Below are 26,906 nucleotides of genomic sequence, written 5' to 3' on the forward strand. Positions count from 1 at the left end.
AAATTAAAATTAAAATTAAAATTAAAATTAACAAACAAAAAACCAACCAGGAATGTGGTCTCAACTATCAAAGCATGGACACTTTGGAAAACCTACACGGGAACTGACCTGCTCCGCCACTTCCCGGCTCATGGCCAGCGCAAGCTGCAGCTGCAGCTCCTCTTCTCCACTTGTCTGAGGCCGGGCCTGCTCCAGCTCTGAGGAAACTCGAGGGGATGTAGCTGTTGGAGACAAAAACCAGAGAGTTTAACCTATTGAACAACAAACCAGGCTTGATGATTTCTCTGACCAGACCACCCCACCTTCACACAGCCATTCTCAAAGGTCCCCAGCGCAGCAACAGGTGCCACAGGCCACCAACTCCTCGACCATCAGCCCCTTGAACTGTCAGAGATAAAGCTTCTACCAAGGTTGAGGTTAACAAACCAGGACAATTCAGCAGGGAGAACTTCACAAGGCAGTTCAATCACTCTAAAGGAAAAATGTTCCTAGAAAACAAAGGCTTTTTCTGTTAGTGGGGTTGTAATATCACGCAGTATCACCAAGGAATGCTGGACACCGTCTCTCAGTCCATCAGAGCCCCGGGGTGGGGTGGGACACTGACTTAAAAAACTACAGAATTAATGGTTCAAGAAAACAGTTGTTGATATTTCTTACATCTCCCAATGTCAGTAAAAATTTGCTGGGAGTTGGCCAATACCAGGGTAAAATTGGCTACCACCCACTTTTCTGTAAAATAATCCAGTCTTAATGGGACAGATAAAGAACCATTCTGAATTGCTAGGCAGGCTCAGAGACCAACAAGCCAGCTATTCATACTCCAAATTTACAAAAATACTGTGCCATTCTCTGTTTAAAAGACAAAAAAAGTTTGGTATATGTGTTGGGAGGTGGTTTGTTTTTTCTTGTTGGTTGGTCTTTCTTTGGATGAAGACCTCTAGCTAAGTAGCAGCTGGTCACCTCCCTCACTCCTCCCCAAATAACAGTCCAGCTTGACGGCTAAAATACAATTTCCCAACACACAAATATTCTTTCACTGAAGTTTCACTGCAGCAGCATGCAGAAATTCCCATCTGAATGGGAAAACGCTAACAGGTTTATCACTATACAGTAATTAAGCAATTTTTGTCCTCTCTCTCTCAGATAATTCTCTAGCATCCAAATAACACACAGAAATTTTATCTTATTTTGGCAAAGAAGTTCGTATTTAATGGCTGGAACGATAATTAGTTTGGCAAAATATATATTGACATTTAATAAAGAGGAATCATATTTTTAAACTATGATGTCAAGCTTAAAGAAATCACATTGCTTCTTAATAGCTCAGCCAGGCATCTAAAAATTACATTGCTGAATTGTGATTTAAAAAACAAAACAAAACACTTCTTTTTCAGTCACTACTTCAATCCTCCCAGTATTTCCCAGTCCCATCTCCCCCTACCTTCCAGGCCAAAAAGACACTACACAATAACAAGTGCATCCTTCTCTCTCACCCAGCAGGCCAGAAGGAAGGTGATGCTCCATAAATGAGGAACAACCTTTCCCTTCCACCATCCACCCCATGTGTCACCCCATCCCACTCTGTTTTAAAGGGATCAATTAATTAATCACCCAGAACAATTCCTTCCACGTTGTGCTGATCCTGAAGCTTTCACGCCAACCAAACGAGCTCCTTACTTCACGTTTACAAAGATGTTACTCAGACCTCAATTCTATTGATTTTTCAAACTCTTTCTCCTATAAAGTACCTAAATTTAGTCTGCTTCGTGAGTAGTTTTTGCTCCAGCAGTCACAAACAGGCTCTCCAAGATATTATATGGACTATTACAGACTTAAAAGGAGGAATAAACATAGCATCTGATAACATGATGTCTCAACAGCATGGAGAAATTAATCTTTAAAATGCCTGTAAAGTTTGAATATTCTTAAATATGAAAATAAAAGAGAATTTATAAATTAAATAAACAAAATTCAACATGAGGTTGTTAGCAAAAGGCAGCCCATAACAGAAAAACTGAGATCTTTGTGATTTACCAGTCAAATGGAAAAGCAGTAAAGTTTATCTCTGTGAACTCAGCAAAGCATTTGATCGTGCTAAATAAGATGTTGCCATTAAACTTGTGTAGTTAAAGAACTGAAATAGGTAAAGAACCAACTGAAGAGATTGAGGCGTCCTGCCTACCACCAAGAAGTTTACTAACAGCTTCTCAAGAAAGGGCTTTAAGAAAAATGATGTTATTATTATATCTTAAGAAAAATTATATAACAAACAAATGCAGGAGGTTGTGGGAAAATGCAAAGATCATGCAAAGAAAAAATGTCAAATTAGAGGGAGAAATGGGAATATTAAATAGATGACTGAGAAGGGAACAGTAGAAATGGGATGATTCAGAGAAAGAAAATAATTATTTTGCTGACCATCTTCTACTGATCCAGGGAATCAACTGCAAGTGACAGAGATGTAGAGAACTTACTTGAGAACTAAACCACCTAACTCCCAGCCACGAACCTAACACAGCATTAGCACTACTGCATCAAAGCATTAGTTGGAATTCATCTACCATCCCAAATGCAATTCCAGTCCTTCAAATCCAAGACAGATGATTACAAAACAGAATGGATGTGGAAACGCTTCCCCTTCTGAGCATAGAGAATATTTTATGTGTTTATCTTTGCAAAAAGAAGATCAAGCAGTTTGTGGTTGCTACATCAGGCTCGCAAATACTCTGGAGTGAGAAAAGCTATTTAAGATAAAGGGGCAAGAACTAAGGGTATAAACTGACCATCAATAAATCTGAGTTAGAAACAGAAAGAAGCAATTTTTCAGTAGGAATTGTAGAAGTAAAGAGTCAAAACTGGTTTCAAAATAGAGCTGGATAAAGACACAAATGGGACAGCTACAGTCACCTGAGAACAGATGGCAACTGGCTTATAATCAGGAAGGTACCTTCTGCTCTTCTGCTTCTTAAATTGAAATTGTGGGGTTGAACATGATTTCCTGCACTTTTTGCACAGGAGTTTTTCCATCTCTGTTGACACAGCTACATTCCCTAACAACTGACGGTAGAATGACTATAAAATGATGTGAAATAGGTTAAATTAACTCCCTTGGTTTTCCTCCCATTTCCACATGAAGGACTACTTACTGAAAGCAATCACCAGCTTCAGCTTTTAGCAGCGTGCAGCGTTTTTACACTAAAAGCTGCAAGGAGCAGGGACTGCATCCCACTGGAAGCATCTCACTGGCCCTCCACGGTGGGTCCTCTCCTCCCAGCCACACACAGGAACAGCAGGCTTGCTTTGGCAGAGAGCTACATGACCTCACAGCTCCCAACAGAGACCAGCATTCAGCAGCTCCAGGATCTGAACATAGATAATAAGGGGTCTCACAGATATAGCTTATTTCTTTTCACTTTTAGGCTTTTCAGCAATTCATTCTACTTGGGTTTATTAACTCTAAATGGCAATTCAGAGCTCCTTTTACAAAAAAAAAAGGGAAAAAACTGTCAATTTTAAATTCTTCTTTAGGCCTCACATTAAAAAAAACATTGACAAAAATGTTGTTATTTTACATTTAAACTTCTGCAGTGGTTATAAAACCACCTACATTAAATAGTTGCCAGCATATTTTTTTAAAAAAAAAAAGGATTAAGGGAAATTCAACCCACTGTACTTTGTAGTAATCTGACATGTTTTATCCAGCAACTTCAGGCCTAAATTCCTGCAGTATTAGAACTGTCCTTCTATATTGGTCTCATCCTGCATGAACATTTTAAGGATGGCAAGGATCTAGCATAAAGGTTATTGCCTTAGTAACAGTATCGCTGCCACACAAAGAATCTCTTATCCCACAGCACATGACAGTTAACTCAGATGTTTATGTAAGATGGGACTCAATAGATCAATTCTGACCTGCTAAGCTCAGCTTTGTAGCTGGCTTTGAGAATCTGGAGATCCTGGCCCACCCCTGGGCTGTGTGGGTATCTGCTTCTGCAGCCAGACATGCCACTGAGCTGTCTTCTGGCAGTGCAAGGAAATCAATTCCAACCTCAGTTAATCACTAAAGCAGGATTCCACCCCACCATCTGCCTCCAGTCCAGGTTATGACATCTTCCATGTGTATTTAGTGATAATTTCCTGTATTTTGGCTACATTCAAAGCCCTCTGTATAGGTTTGGTTAAGTTAGTGAGTTAAAGTATATACACAGTACACAGCTAGAAAGCAAGAGTCATTGCCTATGTTAATGATAAAAACCAAACTGGGTATTTTAATTGGGAAATGGTGGGGTTTTGGTTGCTTTGGTTTTGTTTTGAAATGTCACTCTACACCAAGTGATGGCACAGAACGCCATGGAAAATAAACCCAGCTTTATAATTTGCAGGGGGCATTCTTCAGAACAGAATTCAGTTCTTAGTCATGTTTGTGTAGAAAAAACTGCTTCCTCACCCAATCAGTATGCCTGCAAAAGTAGATATAACCAAGGCTGAGTTGAAAAATTAAGATAATATCAAGGTAAGAACTTAAAAACTGATAGGAATTCATTTGTGAACCAAACAGAGATCCCATTTGTTCGTCTTCAAATCAAAGACTATTCAAATAAAGGTGGGATACTGTAAAAAAACAATCTAACCTCTCAAATTCTGAAAGGGTATGTGCAAACTGCTTAATCTAGATGGAATTGTGTGATCCACCTCTCCACTGGGAATTCTAGAGACCTTTCAAATACAACAAGAAAATTTATAGCACCTATTAATGCAACAAGGTGGAGCTGATCAGCCTGCTGCACGATTCCTAATTGCACTGAAGCAGACAAAGCACTTCTGAAATTCATTTAATACTGAACAAATCTTTAAGGTTTGCTTTGGTTAAAGGGCATTTTTTCTCTCAGGTGACCCCTACACTCATCTTGATATAGTTAGATCATTTATTGCAACTAGAGAAGCTTGATTATACCGATGGCATCTCCCACCTTTACTTGTGAAATGCCAAGTCTGTTAACCTTACCTGTAAAGATTTTGGGAGCAATTTTCTTTAGCTGAAATAATGAGTTTTAATATTTCCAGTGATTATTCACATTAAGTGAATACGACCATGAGAAAGTGAGCATGAGAAAAAAAAACCCAAAAATATGATGAGAGGATTAAATCAAGATGTCAGGTGACACCTGTCAGATAACAGAGGAGTCAAATTCCTTCAACATCTCAAACTACAGCCATCATCCACGCAGCTCATCCAGATCCAGTGCTGGATGATATGCCATATATTCCCTCAGATGGAAGGCCAGAGATGTATTCCAACCTGCAAAGATGCACAACAGATTATAAGACAACTTTAAAAAGAAGCAATCTGAATTTCCTAGAAGGTCAAACCCAAATTAGTAATTCCTCTGAATTATTTTCTATTACAAGCAAAAAGGGAGAAAAAGCTGAAATGTGATGAGTGAACACAAACTTGCTGATCCTTCACAAAACTGCATTTAAATAATGAGTCAACTTAATGTGAATAATCACTGGAAATATTAAAACTCATTATTTCAGCTAAAGAAAATTGCTCCCAAAATCTTTACAGGTAAGGTTAACAGACTTGGCATTTCACAAGATCCATAAAAGCCTTTTTTGTCCATCTTTCACCAATCTGTTATCAAATAGGCTGTATGTATGATGAACCTGATTTCTCAGCCAAGCTGCCTACCTCTGGGCAAAAGTGCTCCTCTAAAATCAGGTCACACTGTGCATGTTGCTCTGTTCCTTACTCTGCCGTGTTGGTGTACATGCAATCAGGACGTTAAAACACTCCAGTCCTGCTCTGCCAACATTTCTAAGTGCAACCCAAACCCAAGGCAGCAGATGGCCGAAGGAAAGGATGTGTGGAACCCAAAATAAAACAGGTAGATTGGATGTGAGGAAGAATTTCTTTGCTGAAAGGGTTCTGAGGCATTGGAAGGGGTTGCCCAGGGCAGTGGTGGAGTCCCCATCCCTGGAGGGATTGAAGAGTCGTGTAGACATAGTGCTGAGGGACATGGGTTAGTCAGGGACTGGTCAGTGTTGGATTAACAATTTGACTTGATGATCTTATAGCTCTTTTACAATTGAGGCAATTCTGTGAATATCTCTCTATTCTGATTTAAGCATCACTGAAAAGGACCTCTTTAAAAAGTGGGGCTTCAGTGAACTTGGTTTTAAAACGTCAAGGCAGTACAGGGAGAGGACCAGCATTCTCCTGGGATCCTTCAAAGCTGAAACTAATTCAAACACAGTATCTGCTGGGGGTAGGGGTGTCAAGGAATTGAAGCCCCTTCAGGTACTGGGAGGCCACTAGAAGGTGTCCTTGGAGCCTTCTCTTCTCCAGGCTGAACAGCCCCAACTCTCTCAGCCTGTCCTCACAGCAGAGCTGCTCCAGCCCTCGCATCATCCTGGTGGCCTCCTCTGCACTGGCTCCAGTAGCTCCATGTCCTTGTGCTGTTGGTGGCCCCAGCACTGGAGGCAGCACTGCAGGTGGGGTCTCAGGAGAGCGGAGCAGAGGGGCAGAATCCCCTCCCCACGCTGCTCTGGGTGCAGCCCAGGACACGATTGTTGCTCTCTGGGCTGTGAGCGCACGTTGCCGCCTCATGTTGAGCTTCTCCTCCACCAGAAGTTACGCTTCTGCCCGTGCCAGCCTCTGCTGAAAGAGTACTTTACAAGATAGTTACTAGATGGAGGACTCGACCAAGACTAGCACCTCTAACAAATGCACTCCCAGGAACAGCATCCCAGTTCAGACTTAGAGGTCTATATTAAGAACACCCTACTTCTCCCCATGCAGCCATAAATCCAGAATCCTATTTAAGTGGTCACTGGCAGCTGCAGATGAAATAAGGCTACAAACAACAGGCTGAAGTTTTCCAAGCTGGGTGACTAACATCTAGCATAAAGACAATACTTAGACACAAAGCCAGATTAGAGGTGGGGAACTATTGCTCAAAAAAAAATTTCAAATATTGACCTTCTATTCCTTCTTCTCCCCAGTACATTTCATTTTAGCACCTCACAAGAACATTCCCCTAACACGAAATAAAACCTGATTTCAGATTTCATGCAATTCCACACAATTTGCAAATTTTCAAAAAGTAGTAACAACTTTTATGTATTTTGTCATGGAATATTTAATAGCTCCTAACTCAAACATTAACTGTCCCTAGCTCAAAGCTGGAAGATTGCCAATTGTCCCCAGTATGTCAGAAAATGTTGACAAGATGGAGGTTGGGAGGAGCTTTATTTTTGCTTTTAGCTTTACAGTATCTCTCTTGGCTTCCATTTACAGATTATAAGACTAGAAAGCAAAAACATACTAATACTTTTACAAATGTTTGCATCAATAGTCTGCAATATTCCCATGCCATAATGTTCTCCCTAGAATTATACAAGCTTTACAGCACGGAGATCTTCAGGGCCAACAAAGTCATTAAGGCAAAGCTTTGGGGAAAAGGATTTTATTAAAAACTATCATGTTTCCCCCCATTTCATTTTCCACAGTTTCTAAAGGATTGCTAGAGATGAAAATTATCTGCAAGGAAATGGGGAAAATGTCCTTATTTGCCAGAGTGTCTTGCCTGCAGCTCTGAGGGACAATAGTACATCAGTCAAGGGACCCTTTTCCATCTTGAATTCTCTCACACTACACAGGCTATCAATACTGCTTTTATTTTTTTCATAAAGGATAAATTTGGGACACAAAGACCAGCAACTCTACAAGAAAAAAAAACAACAAACCCTTTCTGGCTCAACATCAAATACAAAACCCAATTATTACACGTTCTCAGACACAAGGCTACACACATGCTGAAGAAGCTAGAGGAGAGCAGTGGTTTGAGCACTGCAGTGTTCACAGTCAATGCTGTACAGCGCAGTTAATTCAACATTCTGAAGGAACCCAACAAAAAAGGGCCCACTGACTTATCAAATATTGCACTGTTAATAACTGACAGAAGGGGGAAGAGATCCCTCAGGCACAATCCTGACACATTATCCACTGGAAGTTACTTGTTGCCTTAATGATCTGTCCTGGAGAAACTATGGAGCTCTTTCAGCCAGCTCAGGCTTCTGTTCTTCTGCAAGAAAGTATTAAAAAAAGAAGATATTTTCTAGCCAAACACAATTTTTTCAAGTAAGGGAATTGTTTTTGGATAAGGATTCTCAAAATCTGCAATCCCCAGCCTTTGCATCAAGCAAGGAAAAGTAAAATGTGTGTATCAACCAAAACACTGAGAGATGAAACAGTTCATTTAGCTCTGTTGGTAAGAAGGCTGTTACACTCTCCCAAATTTTATTGATATTTGAATGTTAATAAGACAGGGTAAATATTTAGCAAAGAGGTTGTATGGACATTTTTAATAGGCAAATCTTATGCTATAGATTGCAAATCTAAATGTCTCTGATCTCCTCTTCAAAGGCTCAGAGGAATGAAAGACAAATGGACCAGAACGTACAAGACAGCAATCACATCTTAAAATTGTTATAAGTATTTCCCAGGAGCTGAGCATAACTTGATTCCTTTTATATATTTTACTCAATCCATATTTTTTATACCAAAAAGGTTATCACAGAATCACAGAATGTTGAGGACTGGAAGGGACCTCAAAAGATCATCCAGTCCAATCCCCCTGCCAGAGCAGGAACCTAAATGAGATCACACAGGAAGGCGTCCAGGCGGGTCTTGAATGTCTCCAGAGAAGGAGACTCCACACCCTCCCTGGGCAGCCTGAGAATAAAAGTAAAACTACAACCTCTTTCACTTTAAATAATGAAAAGCATCTTTTCCATTAAATTTAGAAGGCACAAGAATAACCCTCCATTTATGTAACAGATTAAATGTCTGGATTTTGAAGAAACTCTTTCCTCATTTCCTAGGATAAAGGACAAAGCTCTACACCAAGTTTTCCATTATCAGAAGCGTTTAGCACAGCTGTTCTGTAAGGTGCTGGCTTGCTTTGCTATACTCAATTACACCATACAAGAAACATATTAAAACTTCAAAAGATACAGATCATAAAAAACTAACAACCATCTGTATTTTTTTGCTGATGGATAATTAAATCCAGAAGAGTCTACAACAGAGGAAGAAACTAAAGAGGGGAAAAAAAAAAAAAAGCCTGAGATTTCTAAAGCTTCTTAAGTACGTGCTTGTGGGGGAGGAAGAAAAAAGATTAAGAAATCATTACCTCAAAAGCAATCCTGCAAAATAGAGATATACAGTAAAGTCACAGGCAGGCAAATGAGAGCATCCAATAAAACAACGCTTTGTACTGAAAGAAGAACCAAGCTTGCTTCATGGAATGGTTTGGATTGGAAGGGACCTTAAAGATCATCCAGTCCCAACCCCCCTGCCAGCAGCAGGGACACCTTCCACTAGACCAGGTTGCTCAAAGTCTCATCCAGCCTGGCCTTCAACACTTCCAGGGAGGAGCAGCCACAGCTTCTCTGGGCAACCTGTTCCAGCGTCTGACCACCCTCACAGTGAAGAACTTCTTCCTAATATCTCATCTAAACCTCCCCTCTTTCAGCTTAAACCCATTTCCCCTTGTTTTGTCATTAACTGCCCTTATGAAAAGTCCTTCCCCAGCTTTCTTGTAGCCCCTTCAGGTACTGGGAGGCCGCTATAAGATCTCCCTGGAGCCTTCTCTTCTCCAGGCTGAGCAGCCCCAACTCTCTCAGCCTGTCCTCACAGCAGAGCTGCTCCAGCCCTCGGATCATCCTGGTGGCCTCCTTGTTGACATCTAGTCCCCCATCAAAATTCTTCAAATGTCGAAGGACCAACAATTCAGAAACACACCCTGCATTGCTCAATCCTGGCTGTGAGGAACAGTTTGAAGCCTCTGGTAGCAGTGAACATGACAAACAATAGTTAAATGCACTAATTAAAGTTTAGAGTTGGTAAAGAAATAACAGGGTTGAACAAAACAAAGGTGTGCTCATACCTTGGTGACTGTTGCTTCAGTCCATCAGTTAAAAACAGTAATATTTGAAACTGTCTCCTAAATTAAGAATTTTTGTTGTAGTCAACAGAGGTCTACAGACCTCAAAAGAAGAAATGTTATTGTAGTGATAATAATACACATGTTCTTCTGTAAAAATTCACACTGCATCCATGTTCAAGTGTGGTTATTACGGAAAAACTAAAAGATGCTTGTTATGCCACTGCTAATTAAGAGACAAGATAAAAAATTCTCATATCTGGAAATCTTCATGCACTTTTTTTTGAACCCTGCAACCTAAAAGCATTTCCTTTGAGGGGGAAAAAAAAATAAATAAATAAAATTCCTGTTCTCCTCCCTCCATAGCTTCAACTGGACAGAGATTTTGTTCATCCAAGCTTGATTTGTCCTGCTGTCTCCTCCTGCCTTCCACAGAAAATGTCTGTACACGTCAGGGGCACTAACACCATTCATGTCTTTTATAATTTGAGAAGCACTTTGGGACACAAGACATGACAAACTGAAGATTCTTCCAAGTGGTGCTCAATCGATTCACCACACTGGCTCTGTTACAGTCCTCCACACACTATAAGCATTCATTTAAAGAAAAGATTTTCCTTCAGAATTAGACCACAACCACTGACATTCCAGCCAAAGCAGCTTTCATCAGATCATTACTTATATTAAGAAGGATTTAGTGCCAAATCAGGCCTCTTCCTAACATGACAGGGAGTTCCTCCAAGCAGTGGTATAAAGAATCCATTCTTTCCACATCACTTGATTTTTTTTTTTTGAAGAATGAAATACAGTATTTACCACTGATACTTGTGTGCTGATACAAACACTGATAGTATAAATAATTAAACACTGACATAGTCAAGGAGTTCCTCCTCCAAGAACTGCTGAGCAAGCAACAAAGGAAATTAAATACCAATTAAAAGAGCAGCAACTTAAGGACACTATCAAGCAAATTGATCCAGGAAATACTCATAGAATCATAGAATGGTTTGGGTTGGAAGGGACCTTAAAGATCATCCAGTCCCAACCCCCCTGCCAGCAGCAGGGACACCTTCCACTAGACCAGGTTGCTCAAAGCCTCATCCAGCCTGGCCTTCAACACTTCCAGGGAGGAGCAGCCACAACTTCCTTGGACAACCTGTTCCAGTGTCTCACCACCCTCACAGTGAAGAACTTCTTCCTAATATCTCATCTAAGCCTCCCCTCTTTCAGCTTAAACCCATTTCCCCTTGTTTTGTCATTAACTGCCCTTATGAAAAGTCCTTCCCCAGTCCTTCCCTCTGCATTTCTATTTTTGTCCTGAATTATACTTAACGGAAGGAACTCAACACAACAAGTTTTCAAGCACTCCTTTTAAAACTAGAAACAAAAAATAAAAGTCAATTCACAACCTCCCTCCTGAGATTGGGGGTCTATCACATCAAACATTGGAACACATTCACAAAAGCAGCTCGACAATGCTGCCTTTGGGAACTGACAGTAAACAACTGCTTTTTAAATTGATTTATGTCAACACACACAACCTCTCCAAAACAAACGTTTATAACCAGTCATGAAGAGATGCTGGTGCCACTGAGCAGACCTACAAAGACTCAGCCAGTGCAAAAAAGTCCCTTGCAGTCGGCATATTAATCCTCCTAGCAGGCACCAGTTGCTCTCAGGTCTAACAGCAAATCAGAATATAAAAGTTCTCAGGAAATAAAAAGAAAAAGGAAAAAAAAAAACAACAAAAAATACAAAAAAGGGAAGAAAAACTTCTTTTATGTGTGTTTGCCTGTACTTACAGCCATGGTAAGATGCTGGGGATCCTCCAGACTTCCCATATTCTTGCTCCGAGTAGCTGGTGGATAGGTTTGGCTGACTGGAGCCTCGGCCAAAGGTGATCTGATTGCTGCCCACTCCAGTGGCCACCTGAGCCATGCGTTCTTTGGTCTTCAGGGCTTGGGCCCTCTCTGTCTTGAGTCGTTCATCATCCTTCAGAAGAGACACTAGCTGCTTGGATTTCTCCCTCACATTGATGCCCTGGTCTTTACCATCTCGATCAATATACTGAAAATCTTTCAATGTCTGGATAGCAAAAATATTCTCTTTACACTGCTGAGCCACCCTCTCAGAACCAGTTTTAATCAGGTAATCTAACAGAGTAAGGGCCTTGTACACGTGTCGCCAGTTCTTGCCATGGTCGTTCAGTCGTTTCCAGATCATGCTCATAATTTCAGAAAAGGCCACAACATTGTAAGTCAGATCTGCTATTTCAGTCATTAACGAACTGGAAGGACCCCATGGGTCATTAGAGGTCGCTTCCCGAACTTTTATTTCGGCCTCTGAATAATTGTTCACAATGTTCTTCATCTGCCGTCTAATAGACGAAGTCGTCATTTTTATTTCCCTTTTTCACAGGACAGATTTCAGAACACAAAGACAAAAGGGTTATATTTGCTCTTCTAGGAACGTTTCTGAACTGCGAAAGCTCCGTATCACTGGCTTACTTGTAACACGTTCCACTACAATCATTTCCTCTCTTCAAGAGAATGACACGAGAAAATGAAAATCATGACCTGAGTAAGGAAAGAGAACAAAGCGCATTAGTTGTGTCGCCAATAATTTCTACGTGGAAAGCAATCTATACACACCCGAGAGATTTTGCTAGAGTTAACTGATTAATTTTCTCCCTGAATTTATTCAGGATGTCTGATTTTGAAAACAACTTGCTCCTCTCACAAGTCATATGAAATACTGAAGATTAAAAACCTGAACTGCTGAGTAAGACAAAAGCAAGAAAATCCCCAGGCTGACGCAAACGCAAAATTTCAGAAGCAAAACACAAACGCCAAGAAATGACTTCTGGATTTAAGTTTCCAACGAGGTAAAAACCTACCTGGAATTTTTAATTCTAGAAATGACAAGGCCACTTTGCAGAGCTGAGGTGACACAACATGAGAAATTCCCTGCTTAGCAACCATTAGCTTCCCTCTAGCAGTTGACAACTGCAGTTTGCTAATAATGCTGTAGGAATCCTGAGAGAACAGGCAAACTCCCTAAAAATTAACCACGCTGTTTCTGAAACCTCAGGTAAGTTTAAAGCACACACAGTTTCTGGGTAATGATCTTGCACCATGCTCTGCATTCAACTGAGGCCCAGGAAAGAGGAATGAGCACCAGAACAATGCACTCCAACTCAAGGTGACCTTTAATGCTAAGCAGATTAGAGGGGAATGTTTTTTTTTTTTCCAAATGCATTTACTTTGGGCCACTTGACAACACTCATCAGATCCACAGTTGCTTCTCCATGTGTCTTTCACAGAGCACAGAAGAATTTTTAATTATATGAAAATGAAATTGTAAAATTCAAATGACTGGCAAGCAAACCCAAGGACGAGCTCTGAAGCAGGAAAGATGTTTCAGTTATTTATTTAAGGTCACTGTTTCGAGTAAACAGAGGCCTATTAAGCTTTAGAATATATTACTTGAGTGAACTGGCAGATTTTGTTATTCACCAGTCCCTTGAACACTAAGCATTGGTTCTGTAGCAGAACTCACCACGTGAACAGAGATTGCACATTGAAGTTGTCCTCTAACATTCCTCCAAACACTGAAGAAGCAACAGTGTCACTTACAAAAGACAGGGGAGAAAAGTAAAACACAGATTTCAAGCCTAAGATTGTTACTGTTCTTCAAATTACCATCATGCCATCTAGGATGAAAGCAGAATCCAGTGCCAACTTGGAGAACATGACCATCTCAACATAAAAGGATCTACCTTTCCTAGAAAACCATTCTGGGTGAGTTAAAACTACTGCAGAACAGGTCCCATGAGTTACTGCGTCTTCTTTTGTTCCACTCAATTTTTGGCAAAATAAAAAACAATTATGACATCATGGAAAATTAAATTAAACTTCAGGTAAACTGCATCATCCTGGTGTTTTCTTTCCTCAATATTTAAAACCAGCTGTAGAAGAATGTTGATCTGTTGTCAGGTGGCTAGTAGCAAACAGAATAAAAAGGAGGATCTTCTCCTGAGGCATTTACAGGTTTGTGCATTATAAACCCTGAATTTGAAAAGCCTGATCCTATCTAAATATTTCCAGGTGCTCATGGCCCCTGCTTCACTCCAAAAGGTAACATCCAAATCTGTTGGCTCACCTGTCCTTGTGATCACTCTCAAATGCATTCCTCTCAAAAGATGAGGCATTAATAAATAATAATTAAAAATTTTACACATCTTATTTAACCTGGACCATATTTTTTTTGTCAATAATGGTTTAAGGGAAGTTCAGAGACAAAGCTGAAACAGGTTACCCAAGGAGGTGGCAGCACCTGGCAGAAAGATGGTCACAAAGAACTAAGAGCAGGCTACAGGCAGTAATTTCTTTAGCTGGTAAAACTGGAGCAAGCAGAGGACACATGAACAGAACCATAGTGATGATATGGATCCCAGATCAGCAGAATGCAACCCCTCCAGAAGGACTGAGCTCGTCACCCAACCAGAAAAGCAGTAAATAACGTGAAAAATCTAAACCCATGAGAACTACAAAACCTCCTAAATCAGTTTGATAACAAGTTCACCAAGCCAAAGACCCCCAGACACAATCCTCACGTAACGAGAATGAGAAAAGAACATATATAATCCCTTGTCTCAGGCATCTTAGATGCAACCTGTGGTGGAGGTTCTACAGCCAAGAATGGGCACGCTCTGTCTCTACCAACCCCTTTTTTGAAGCCACTTTCACCCTCAGCAAGCACCCAACAGCGTACTTCAGCTTATTTAAATTTGGACATTATTCCAAATAGAATAGGAACAGGTGGTAAGTTTTTTAAGAAAGAACAAGCCACCTTCGGCTCCTTTATGTCCCTCATGGTTTTATAGAAAATGGCCAACTCCTTCTGAACTGAGGAGCTCCTGAAACTCAGTCCCTCTATTTAGAAGCTGCTCCCTATCTCCGATCATCCCTGATATCTTTCCATGAATTAATTCCACTTCCACTTCTTGAGAGAGGTGCATTTCCAAGCTCTCTACATGTCAGATTTGGCAGTAACAAAAGTTTATATCACAACATAGTCATTTACTGCTTAGGATTTCCCATTCTTTATCAAATAATTTCTCAAAGTCAACTTGCCTTCTGGTAGCTGTGCCTCTACTTGTGCACATCAAACCAGGGTCATTTCTTCTCCCTACACAAATACGATGAAGCTATTTCATCTGCCATTTCATCACTCAGCAGGTCGGGGGAGATCTTATAGTGGCCTTCCAATACCTGAAGGGGCTACAAGAAAGCTGGGGAAGGACTTTTCATAAGGGCAGTTAATGACAAAACAAGGGGAAATGGGTTTAAGCTGAAAGAGGGGAGGTTTAGATGAGATATTAGGAAGAAGTTCTTCACTGTGAGGGTGGTGAGACAGTGTCCCAGGTTGCCCAAGGAAGTTGTAGATGCCCCCTCCCTGGAAGTGTTCTTGGCCAGGTTGGATGAGGCTTTGAGCAACCTGGTCTAGTGGAAGGTGTCCCTGCTGCTGGCAGGGGGGTTGGAACTGGATGATCTTTAAGGTCCCTTCCAACCCAAACCATTCTATGATTCTATGATTCCTTTCAGTTCAAGATTCACCTCAAATTTGACTGATTTGGTTCAGTTTGGTCACCTGATTATTTAGAAACAATCTGGAAAATGGAATATGTGCAAGAGCACTGATCTTTGGCAGGAAACTTCGCTGTGAATAACCCTTCACTGTGAGAACCAACCGTGTACACGTAACCCCATTTCCTGTCTTAACCCGCTGGAAATCCATGAAAAACATTCTTGTCTTCTGAGAGTTTTGTTCCTTTAAAGGCCAGGGATGAGAAGCCTTATCAAAATATTTTTAAAAGTATGCTATCCAAGCAAATGCCTCACCTATGTGTACCTCCCCAAGCAAAGAAAAAGAGATGTTTTATTACTTGTTACAACTTCACAAGCTTTTTGAAAAATTCATTTGAATACCACACACGAGATTTGCAAGGTAAATTTTACAGTACATGGCAACACCTACTAGTCCTAAACAACACCATTGAAATAAATACCCGAAGAATTAATCATAATCACAACATACACAGGCACACGGACAATCAAGGTGCAATTCTGCACGCCATGCCATGCTAATTGTAAGCCAGCACCAAACCCCGTGGCCTCCCAACACTCCAACCGCTTCCCCTTTCTCTCCCTTGCATCAAATCTAGCAATTACACAAGGCAGTAAGACGAATCAACTGAAGGTCTTGTAGAAAATCAGCTTTTTTTTTTAGCACTGGTTTGTTTTCTGTCCAACCAGTGAGGTGACCGGGCTGCACATCGACACGGTCACAAGCTCTGCTGTGAGGCAGACTGTGAGAAGGGTAAAAATGATCCAGCACCAGCCTCACTTTTGAAGGAGCTGATGAAACATAACACAAAGTTGTCAAGCTCCAAAACACAGCACTAGAAAGTGCAGAGGCTCCGTTACTGCCCCACTACACCATACTGGGAACCCCTGCAGCTGGCTTCAGAGAAGAAACCCAGTGAACAAGGGCAGGACCCCGGGTGCTGCTGTGCTCTCCGTACAGGCTGTGGGTAAACGAAGGAGAAATATTTGTGGGTTTGATATAAAGTGTGGGCAAGAAATAGAAAAAAAACTATAGGCTCACCGAGTGCAGAAATGGTTTGGAGAGAATCCTGTACTTGTGAAATGCTTTGGTTTCATAGAATCCCAGACTGGTTTGGATTGGAAGGGACCTTAAAGCTCATCCAGTCCCAACCCCCCTGCCAGCAGCAGGGACACCTTCCACTAGACCAGGTTGCTCAAAGCCTCATCCAGCCTGGCCTTCAACACTTCCAGGGAGGAGCAGCCACAGCTTCCTTGGGCAACCTGTTCCAGTGTCTGACCATCCTCACAGTGAAGAACTTCTTCCTAATATCCAATCTAAACCTCCCCTCTTTCAGTTTAAACCCATTTCCCCTTGTTCTGTCATTAACTGCCCTTATGAAAAGTCCCTCCCCAGTTTTCTTGTAGCCCCTTCAGGTGCTGGGAGGTGCTATAAGATCTCCCCCAGAAAGTTTACACTTAGGATTTCTATTAGTTGAATTTCCAAAGCTACAGCGTAAAAGCAAGTGAGCTGAAAGCACATATGTGTGCAGGAGGCCCAGATGACAGCAGTCCCACTCCCCAAGCTGGAGCTTTGCTAGGGTGAAGCTTCTGAAGAAGGTTACTAGCAGAGAGTAAGCCTAGAGTAGTGGAGCACTTTCAGCCTATTTTAAGATTAAAGAGATTAAAAAGCCAAATATCCCTACTGCATAAAAGTGAGAAATCGTTTCTAACACATGATCAAACAGTTACATAGAAAGTTTAGATTTTTTTTTTCCCCCCACCTTGAGACCTCAGTGATTTAACTTCTCACAACAAACCACAAGGAAGTACAACGCACTTGCAACTTCAGCAAAAAATCTGAGTTTGCGTTTTTAACAGTACAGTTGCAAAGAAAGCAGAAAGGAAAACCAGTTGATTAAAGCTGCTGTTCCTTGTAACAACAGGAAAAAGGTGATCAGCTTCAAGAGATTTCTTTAAAAGCTTAAGCACTGAGGGGAAGAGGGAGCTGTTAGTCTTGTTCAGTTTAGGTAAGCCTTCCTCATTTTCCCTCCCCTGGTCACTACAAAGCATTTTCTTTGTTTTATAAGTAACTTGTCAACTTTAAATAGATAGAAAAGCAAACATGCAATTCTGTAGTCAAGCAGGTGAAGCTCGGCTGTGCTATCACGGGTAACCTGGAGGGGAATGCCCCATTTCCTCTTCCTTATTCCAATAGTTTCATTGCACAAATAACCCCCATGAATTCTTACGCTGCTTTTCTAGATACAATGTGCAGAGAGAAGGAATTGTGGATTGAACTTCTCAACAGCTCTCTCTCTCTCTCTCTCACAAGAGATTAAATTCAGTAAATTAAATCTACATGAAGAAACCATCTCTAATGTGCTAAGACTAACACAGAAATGTAGCCAAGCCACAAAGTCCTTAATAAACTTAATTCAAAGAAAGAGTCGTACCAATCCACCTCTATAGTGGCTTCCAGTAGAATCTATTCAGATCTCTGGCACGTAAAACTCACACCAGGGTTTGTCTGCACTGATAAAATGCCCTTCATACCAAGCCTGAAGGTAAATATACACATAGCCCAGCTAAGTATGGACCAGAAATATATTAAAAGCCTTCAGTATCAAGTGGGCAATAAAAAGTGTGAAAATTAACATTAAACGTAAGAAGTTTGCGGAAATTTCCATAGAATTTGAATTAACCATACTACAGACAACACATAAGTTAGACATTTACTGTAAGTAACATGCATTAAAAGTTATTTTTTAAGAAGTTATTAATTCAGACATTCTGTGATTTTGAGGTAGTCTCTACAGACATCTTAATCTACATAAAAATATTCCCCCTTTCATGAAATACATGAAAAGCTGACTACAAGTTTTCATCCAAAGACTCATACTGCAATTACATAAAGAGATTTTTCTGGTCATCACTAGAAAATAAGATTTGAAAAGCTCAAGCAGGTTCCCTTAGTCCGTTCCCAGGAGAGTCCTCAACAGCTACACTGGTCACCAGGAGACCACAACACTGTGACACGGGGGACACGGGTGGGCTGGCTCCGCTGCTGAACAGCTCTGTATTGTGAGAGCACATCCTCAGCATCCAGGGATCCAAACAGCACCATCCAGGATATCTGCAGCCCACTGTAATCTCCAAGGAATACATGGGAAATAAAAAGCCTTAAAGAGCCACCAAGAGCCTCTCCAACCCAAGATGTGCTGAAGCAGCTGCTCTGAGAAGTTCCAACATGTTATAAAGTCAAATTGTGTGCGTACCTCTAAGGTGTGAATACACACAAATAGAATCACGGAATGGTTTGGGTTGGAAGGGACCTTAAAGCTCATCCAGTTCCAACCCCCCTGCCATCAGCAGGGACACCTTCCACTAGACCAGGTTGCTCAATAGCTAAAGATCTGCTCCCTGGCTACCAGGATGGAATGACAGAGGCAGGGGATCCTCAAGGACCTGTATTCCAGGATAAATCAGAGAACTCAGGGCCTGGAGAATGCTTCTTGCCAGCCTGCAAAGAATGAGGCTAAGAGGAAAGCGTTGCCAGATGCTGACTGAGGAAGAAGTTCTTCCAGACAGACAGAGTCTGACACCACACCTGCACGGAGCAAAAACGCACTCAAACACATCCCCAACCAATCCTAACAGTAAATCAGTTTCTATTTATGGCAAAGAAAAAGGATTCCCATTGCCTGACACTGCAAATTCATATCCTAGTTTGCTAGTGATAGCTCGTAACGTGTACAAATCCAAACCCAATGTGCTTTTAGAAGCCTTATTTTCTACAAACAGGAACCAAAAATCTTCAACAACAAGGAAAAAAAAAGGCGCAAAAAAGCCTTTATTTAAAATTTAAAATCAGGAATATAATAAAATTTTAAATATAATAAAATTTAAAATCAGGAATATAATAATCCAGAAAAAATTATAGCAGAGTTATTTTTTAAATATAATAAAATTTAAAATCAGGAATATAATAATCCAGAAAAAATTATAGCAGAGTTATTTTTCTGATACTGGATCCCACACTGCTAGAGAAATTTTCAAACCTAGTTAATGCTTTTTCATTTGTTTTGGGTTTTTTGTTTTTTTTCCCCTATTCATAAATAATTCCTACAGAACAACTGGATGACCAGAGGATATCATTATACTGCTGTGGTATAATATCCTACTGCAGAACAAACATCATTCCCAAAACCAAACAGGAAGAGAAGCAACTGTACGTTGTGGTCACTTGGAGAAGAGCACTAAGAGAAGCGAAGCCGCTTGGCACTACACATAAAAGCCAACAAGCAGCACACTTATTAGCTCTCTCGTGCTATTGTACAGCAGATAAAACAGCAATTCATGTGAAGAAAACAGTAAAATGAAGACACTGAAATTACCATCAATGCCCTTCCTCAACCTTCAAAATTATTTAGGAAATGAGATCCAAACACAGATTGGCAAACGGTTCGAAGAACAGGGTTAACTCCAAGAAGAAAGGTTGAAAGGTTTCATTTCCATTTTTCACAGCTTAAATACTTGTCTTCTTCAGTGTAATTTCTGAGAAGAGGAAATGGTTCAAAATTAAAAGTTTTGGAAGCTTTCCACTCCCTTTTACAAATGAGAGAACAAGGTCAGCTTTCACAGACAGCAGGTGGCCAAATTATTTCTTTATTTAAAGAGTTAATGCTGAAAGATAATTCTCCTGCAAATTTATACATATTCATGAATCCCAAGGTTCGATTCTACACTGATTTTAGAGTCATGCCTCAGACTCACAGACAAAAACTAACTCCGGCTTGTATGGCCATTTAGCCATAAAATTGATTTACAGACACAAATGTAAGTTTTCTCTGTTATAATGTTTGTTATTAGGTGTCTACTTAAACTACCAGGGCAGAGTTTGAGCTCAGTGGAGAGCTCATCTCATTACTCACAGAGAAAGGGGGGGTAAGGAGCAGAAATCTAACAGCTTTTATCTCACAGCCAACAACACGACAGCGCTACCTGGCCACTTGACTTTGGGACCCACCAAGCCAGAGTTGTGGGTGATTTAACATCTGCAGTTACATTTGATTCTGCAGTTGGAATTATTGACAGCGTGGGAATCGGCTGCAAACGTGCTCAAAAGTGCTGTGAGAAGAGGACAGCCTCTGTAAGAGCCGTGCAGATCACCAAAAACGATCCAAATCCAACCTAACTGGAGGTCTGATTTGAGGATTACAAACTTTGACAACATCTCTTTAAAAAATAACACATTTCTCCTGCTGTGGTTTGGTCAAGTGTCACTGACAGCACTACCTGTATTTCACAGAATCACAGAATGTTGGGAATTGGAAGGGACCTCAAAAGATCATCCAGTCCAACCCCCCTGCCAGAGCAGGAACCTAAATGAGATCACACAGGAAGGCGTCCAGGTGGGTCTTGAATGTCTCCAGAGAAGGAGACTCCACACCCTCCCTGGGCAGCCTGTCCCAGGGCTCTGGCACCCTCACTGGAAAGAAGTTTCTTCTCAAGTTGAAGCAGAACCTCCTGTGTTCCAGCTCACACCCATTGCCCCTTGTCCTACCATTGGGCATCACTGAGAAGAGCCTGGCTCCATCCTCATGACATTTCCCCTTTACACATTTATAAACATTAATGAGGTCACCCCTCAGTCTCCTCTTCTCCAAGCTAAAGAGCCCCAGCTCCCTCAGCCTTTCCTCAGCAGGGAGATGCTCCACTCCCTTCATCATCTTGGTGGCTCTGTGCTGGACTCTCTCCAGCAGTTCCCTGTCCTTCCTGAACTGTGGGGCCCAGAACTGGACACAATATTCCAGATGTGGCCTCACCAGGGCAGAGTAGAGGGGGAGATTTCAGGCAGCAGATCTCAGTTTATTTTTCACCAGTAACACAGCAAGTTCCGGGTGTGTAATGAATAACAGAATATTGCAGAACCACAAAACAGTGTAAGGTCAAGTTATTACCCACTGAACCAGAAATTCTAAATGCAAATTAATCCAACACAGCAGTGAAAGATACCTAACCAAACTCTCCAAAGGAATTTGTTCTCTGGGGATTACCTACTTGAATTAAAGCACTTTGTCTTTTATTCTCATAAAGAGAGAAGAAAAATAAATAATCACTCTATGTGTGCCTTAATAAAGAGGTAAAATCTGCAATAAATTCAGTTTACCAGGTATATTTGAGCAGCATTTTCAATTGAATTAAAGACAGTGGGAGGCATTTCTCTCCTTCCATATAATATTCATTTTGGAAGGGATGAAGATATCTGATATTCTTACCAGAGGATGTGTCTTAGAATCTATTCCTAATTTAAGAAGTCCAGCCTTGTCACTTAGGCTGCTTAATGAGTGACAGACAACTGCCAAAGGGAAGCCACTATATCTTCTCTCCCAACAGCTCAGAGCCCTGACAGACCAGCCTGAACACAGGAGGAACTGCAAATAATAAAACCTAAAAGCCTGCAAGACCACAAAATTTTAGCTATACTCTTTAAACCACAAGATTTTCTTATACAATTGCAATTTTTAAAATTCAAAACTGACAAGAACTACTAAATCCATCTATATCTGTGCTCAAATATCAGATTTGATATTTCAGAAAGGTACCTGCTACTTACAATTAATGATTTCATTAACTAAATTCAGTTTGCACTTTATTATTATGAAGCAGATGTCATCATGAGCATTTTCTCCTACCCACCTACACACTACAGACATGCAACGACGTTAATAAATTCAGTAGGCCAAAGGCAAATGCTCATCATGACAGATTAGGGGTAAAAAACCAATTTAACTCTTCATGTTACTACTGGTAGAAGCTGAGAGATTATCATAGAATCATGGAATGGTTTGGGTTGGAAGGGACCTTAAAGCTCATCCAGTCCCAACCCCCCTGCCAGCAGCAGGGACACCTTCCACTAGACCAGGTTGCTCAAAGCCTCATCCAGCCTGGCCTGCAACACTTCCAGGGAGGAGCAGCCACAGCTTCTCTGGGCAACCTGGGACACTGTCTCACCACCCTCACAGTGAAGAACTTCTTCCTAATATCTAATCTAAACCTCCCCTCTTTCAGCTTTCACCCATTTCCCCTTGTTTTGTCATTAACTGCCCTTATGAAAAGTCCTTCCCCAGCTTTCCTGGAGCCCCTTCAGGTACTGGGAGGCCGCTATAAGATCTCCCCGGAGCCTTCTCCTCTCCAGGCTGAACAGCCCCAACTCTCTCAGCCTGTCCTCACAGCAGAGCTGCTCCAGCCCTCGGATCACCCCCGTGGCCTCCTCTGGACTTGTTCCAACTGCTCCATGTCTTTCTTGTGTACTTTTACTTTACCACACAAATTTCTAATGAAAAGGATTGTTCAAGGCACAGTGCAAGATCTGCAAAACCATCTCTGTCCATACATCCAAAACACTCTTTTCTTCAGTTAAAACTGTTAAGGGTACTGGCTGCTAGTCTGGGAAGAAAATGGGGATTGATGTCATATCCTACCTACACTCAGGGCATAAAACCTCACGTGCCACCCCTCACAGCCACCATACTTGCACATGCATCTTGAAAAGTCAACACATGGTCTTAATTCAACTAGAATGTAACTGGTAATAATTAACATTAGGTTAATTGGGCATTTGGCCAAGGCCCTCAGACACATGGTCTGAATCTTGGGATTGTCCTGTGCAGGGAGAAGAGTTGGATCCTTGTGGGTTTCTTCCAACTCACACCATTTGATGATTCTATGATTCTACTTTAACCCAAGGAAATTAAGCTACACGCAGTTGTATGCTCATGACTAAGTTGCTATAAAATTCAAAAGCAGGAAATCTATATCCTAAAATCCTCTGTGCACCCCGCTGGAGGAACGGTTTGGCCATAAACCAGGGTTTTACACCAGGCTTTACTGCTCAGAGAGGAACTGAGGATGTGGCTTCACATTACACTTTATTCTCAGCTGGCTGAGGGCTGCTGCTGAAGGCAGCGTCCTGCTCCTACCTGCTCTGCCGTCACACGTCACCTCCCTGTCACCTCCCTGCCCCTCACGCCAGATCTCGAGATAGAATCGGTTCACTGAGCTGATCTGACAAACCGGGGGAGGCAAGGGGGAGATGGATAGCTGGGGTTTCTGACAGAGCAGGTCACCAAATCAATTAATCCCAAGGTCATTCTAATTACTTGAAAGTACACCAGAAATACAGGAAGTAACATTCATTTCAACAGCAATCTACAGTTACATTTCACCAGGCAAAATGCAAAGCTGCACCTTGGAAGCTGAAATTGGTGGTAAAGTTAAAGGTGATGGTTTGGATTTGGGGTTTGTTTTCAGGTAACAGCGTAAGAACTGCAAACAGTGGGTTTTCTGGGAAATCACCTTTTACTACCTAGCTGCCAGGAATGGTAACACATTCATTTTTGTTTCATGTTGAAGACAAGACACTGAAAAGAAAGAAATTTAGTCCTCTACTCTTCCAAAATTGGCTAACATCTTAAAATCTTGGCCCCACCCTTTTTACACACTGATTTTAGCTATCTGTCCTGCAACACTTGCTGTTCAGCTTTCCCTCTTACTCCTTCCTATCTTTTATCTTTTCAAACTGTACACACCACAGAGTTACCAAAATCATTTCCAAACAACCTCACCTCTTTTCTCTCTTCTTAAGAGAGTTGTCTAACATACCCAGCATCACCACCACAGAAGGAGAAGCAATTCCATCCAAAGGAGCTCTGCAGGGCTCAGTCAGAGGGGAGGGCACAACAACCCTGCAGTCAGCAGCCTGGATTTACACCAGGGTTGTGCTTACCATAAAACAACACCCCAAAATACTGCTAGTCACCCTGGGCTGCTTCTGTGCTGCCCCAGTTCCTGATTTTGAGTTATACTCTTAAGTTTATCTTTGATGGAAGTGAATCACTAAAACAAACAAACAAAAAAATCTCAGCACATTTGATATTTGTCCTCGTTATGCTACTTAAAACTTTCCAATTCCTTCATTCAGGCACTAGTGAGAATCATCCCTCTTCACAAATGCAAAGATTTGTTATTATTTTGCTTGATCATGATTTTGTTGATTTTTGTGGAATCCAGGAAAAAAAAAACAAAAAAAAAATCTGGCTTGAGGATGCCAGCGAATCCCACATTCTCCCATGCAGATATAGATAAATATTCAGCTGTCATCACACCAATTCCTCAAGCTTTCTGAATCTATCCTTCAGCAGTGATATTCTACCTACTCTCTTATCTATTCTGGATATTTAGATGGAAAATTATTTGAGTGGGAGTTCGCTTGCTCTTCTCAAAGAGGATGACAAAGACTTGTTACTAAAAAGCATCTGTGCCTGTTCCATTATTAAAGGTCATTTTCTTCCAGTTGGCTCTTGCAGAGAACATGTTATACCCTCTCAGCTTTGATACTCTGCAACCAGCAACTCTGTCTACGTCCTCGGGGCTCCATATACCCTGTAAGGAGTCTAAATGTAGAAGACAATATCTACCATGTGTAAACCAAAACTCAAGCCTCTGATATTTCTGAAACAGTTGATTATAGCTTGAGACATGTAAAAAAATAAAATAAATATAAAAAGCAAGGGAATCTCCTGTGTAGTACTACTACTATCCATACCTCCCCCAGCTGCCTGGTATCCCTGCACTGTTGATTATTCTTTTAACCACTGTTTTAAGGCCAAGTAATTAAAAACATTCTCTCTCTTTAGATTTATAAACAGAACAAGAAAGTGACTTAAAAAGTCACCCACTCCATTTTCTAGTCTTTTTTTTTCAAGAGCATTCCATCTAGTCCAAATGCACAGAAAGAAATTCTAGTCCATTAACATCCAGCAGCTAACAGAAGGGTAATGAATTCATCAATATTGCTAAAATCTGTGGGTACGGTTATCACGCCAAATCATTTAGTACCTACACTGGCAGCAAGAAAAGCTCAAACAACCTGCCTTACACTGTCAGCAACCATCTTCCTTCCTGAAGGAGGAAAAATGAACGTACTAAGATCACCCTCAATTTTGTTATCCCTCTTGATGAGGTTGGTAGTGTCTCTCCACACCAGTATTTGCACGGCAGATGTCTGCTGGTGCTCCTCTCTGGACGTCACCTTCCCCAGCCAAGACACCTGCACATTTATAAGAAGCTTTCATTGCTCATTTTTCTGTAAATCACATAAGGATTTGGTTTTTCCCTGCTCCTTAATGCACAGGTCAAATATGTTAAAGTTTTAAACTGAGTTTTCAATTTGCAAAGGAAAAAAACAACAAAAATTTAAATTTAAAAAAACCCCACACAAAACAAAACCCCCCACATTGTTCCCACAACACCAGGCTACTGCAGTTATTACAGTGGCACAGGCTGGACTCTGATTTTTTAATTTGTTATCAATTTACAAAGCTACTGAGGGATCATCTTCTTCCTCCAGTAAAAAGTTTTCCTAACAGTGAAAAGTTCCAAACATAAAAAAGCTAAAAACTACCAAAATCAGTTAGTCTTAAAAGAAAATATATTACAAACTAACATGAAAGCGTAGCTACCAAAAAAAGCCCACACCCGTGGCTGGGACTATGGGCAGATTATCATGGGGTAAAAGGGGAGGGAAGAAATCATACCATGGAGTACAATGGTATTAAGTTATTGTTCTTATAATAGTAAAAGAAAAGGTAGTTATTCTTTTAACAAAATAATAAAATCAGATTAATACAAAGAAATAAAATTATCCTTAAAGCAGAGATTAGAAACGACTTTGCTTGTTTCGCCCTGTCCAGGTATGCCAAGTCTGGTAATTTCTGCCTCACTGCAGTTTTCAAAATGATAGTAAATACATTGCACTTTTGTTTACACTTTCAGTTCTAATAGTATCTACCCTAATTAAATCCAAGAATAAAAAGGTTTTTGTTAAGGTAGCCTTTCTAAAGCAAGTACAATTAATTCAACTCTCAATACCTCAGCTTCCTTAATAGAATGCCTTAGAATACATACACTCACACATGTGTCTACATATCCTTAACTCCCACGGCTTAATTCAATTAATACTATTAAATCTTTAATGCTTAGCTTCAAAGGCTTTTTGAAATTTTTAATAGCTCTCATAGGTTAGTGTGAATGTTTTAAGTCTTTCTACTATGTTTTAAATAAACTCTGCTTTTCTTTCCGCTTTGATGTTTGTCTTTCTGACAACCCCTATCCTCTGTGAAGCTCCTGGAACTTTGTTTTCTGTGAAATGATGATATTAAAAACTCAAAAAAAGATATGTTAATCACTGAGCTGTAATCAGGGATTTATTTATTTATTTATTTATTGCCTCTCACCTGCCCTCTGGGCTGGGAGTTGGCACCAGAACCGCTTTAATCAAAACAAT

The 26,906-nt window shown here is 40.8% G+C and overlaps 1 protein-coding gene across 1 annotated transcript; it reads right to left on the reverse strand.

The window, feature by feature from the left end:
• Positions 1-96: 96 nt before the first annotated feature.
• On the reverse strand, positions 97-12,547 carry LOC104525931 (epsin-2; the record flags this gene model as incomplete). The annotated part of the gene is made up of 2 exons (XM_010169216.2): positions 11,753-12,547; positions 97-221 (listed from the first exon to the last, which is right to left on the reverse strand). Coding segments are annotated over exons 1-2 (720 nt in total), but the record flags the coding sequence as incomplete, so codon positions are not given.
• Positions 12,548-26,906: the final 14,359 nt, after the last annotated feature.

This window comes from Antrostomus carolinensis, unplaced genomic scaffold (assembly GCF_000700745.2).
Source record: "Antrostomus carolinensis isolate BGI_N321 unplaced genomic scaffold, ASM70074v2 scaffold44385, whole genome shotgun sequence".
Classification (NCBI taxonomy): domain Eukaryota; kingdom Metazoa; phylum Chordata; class Aves; order Caprimulgiformes; family Caprimulgidae; genus Antrostomus; species Antrostomus carolinensis.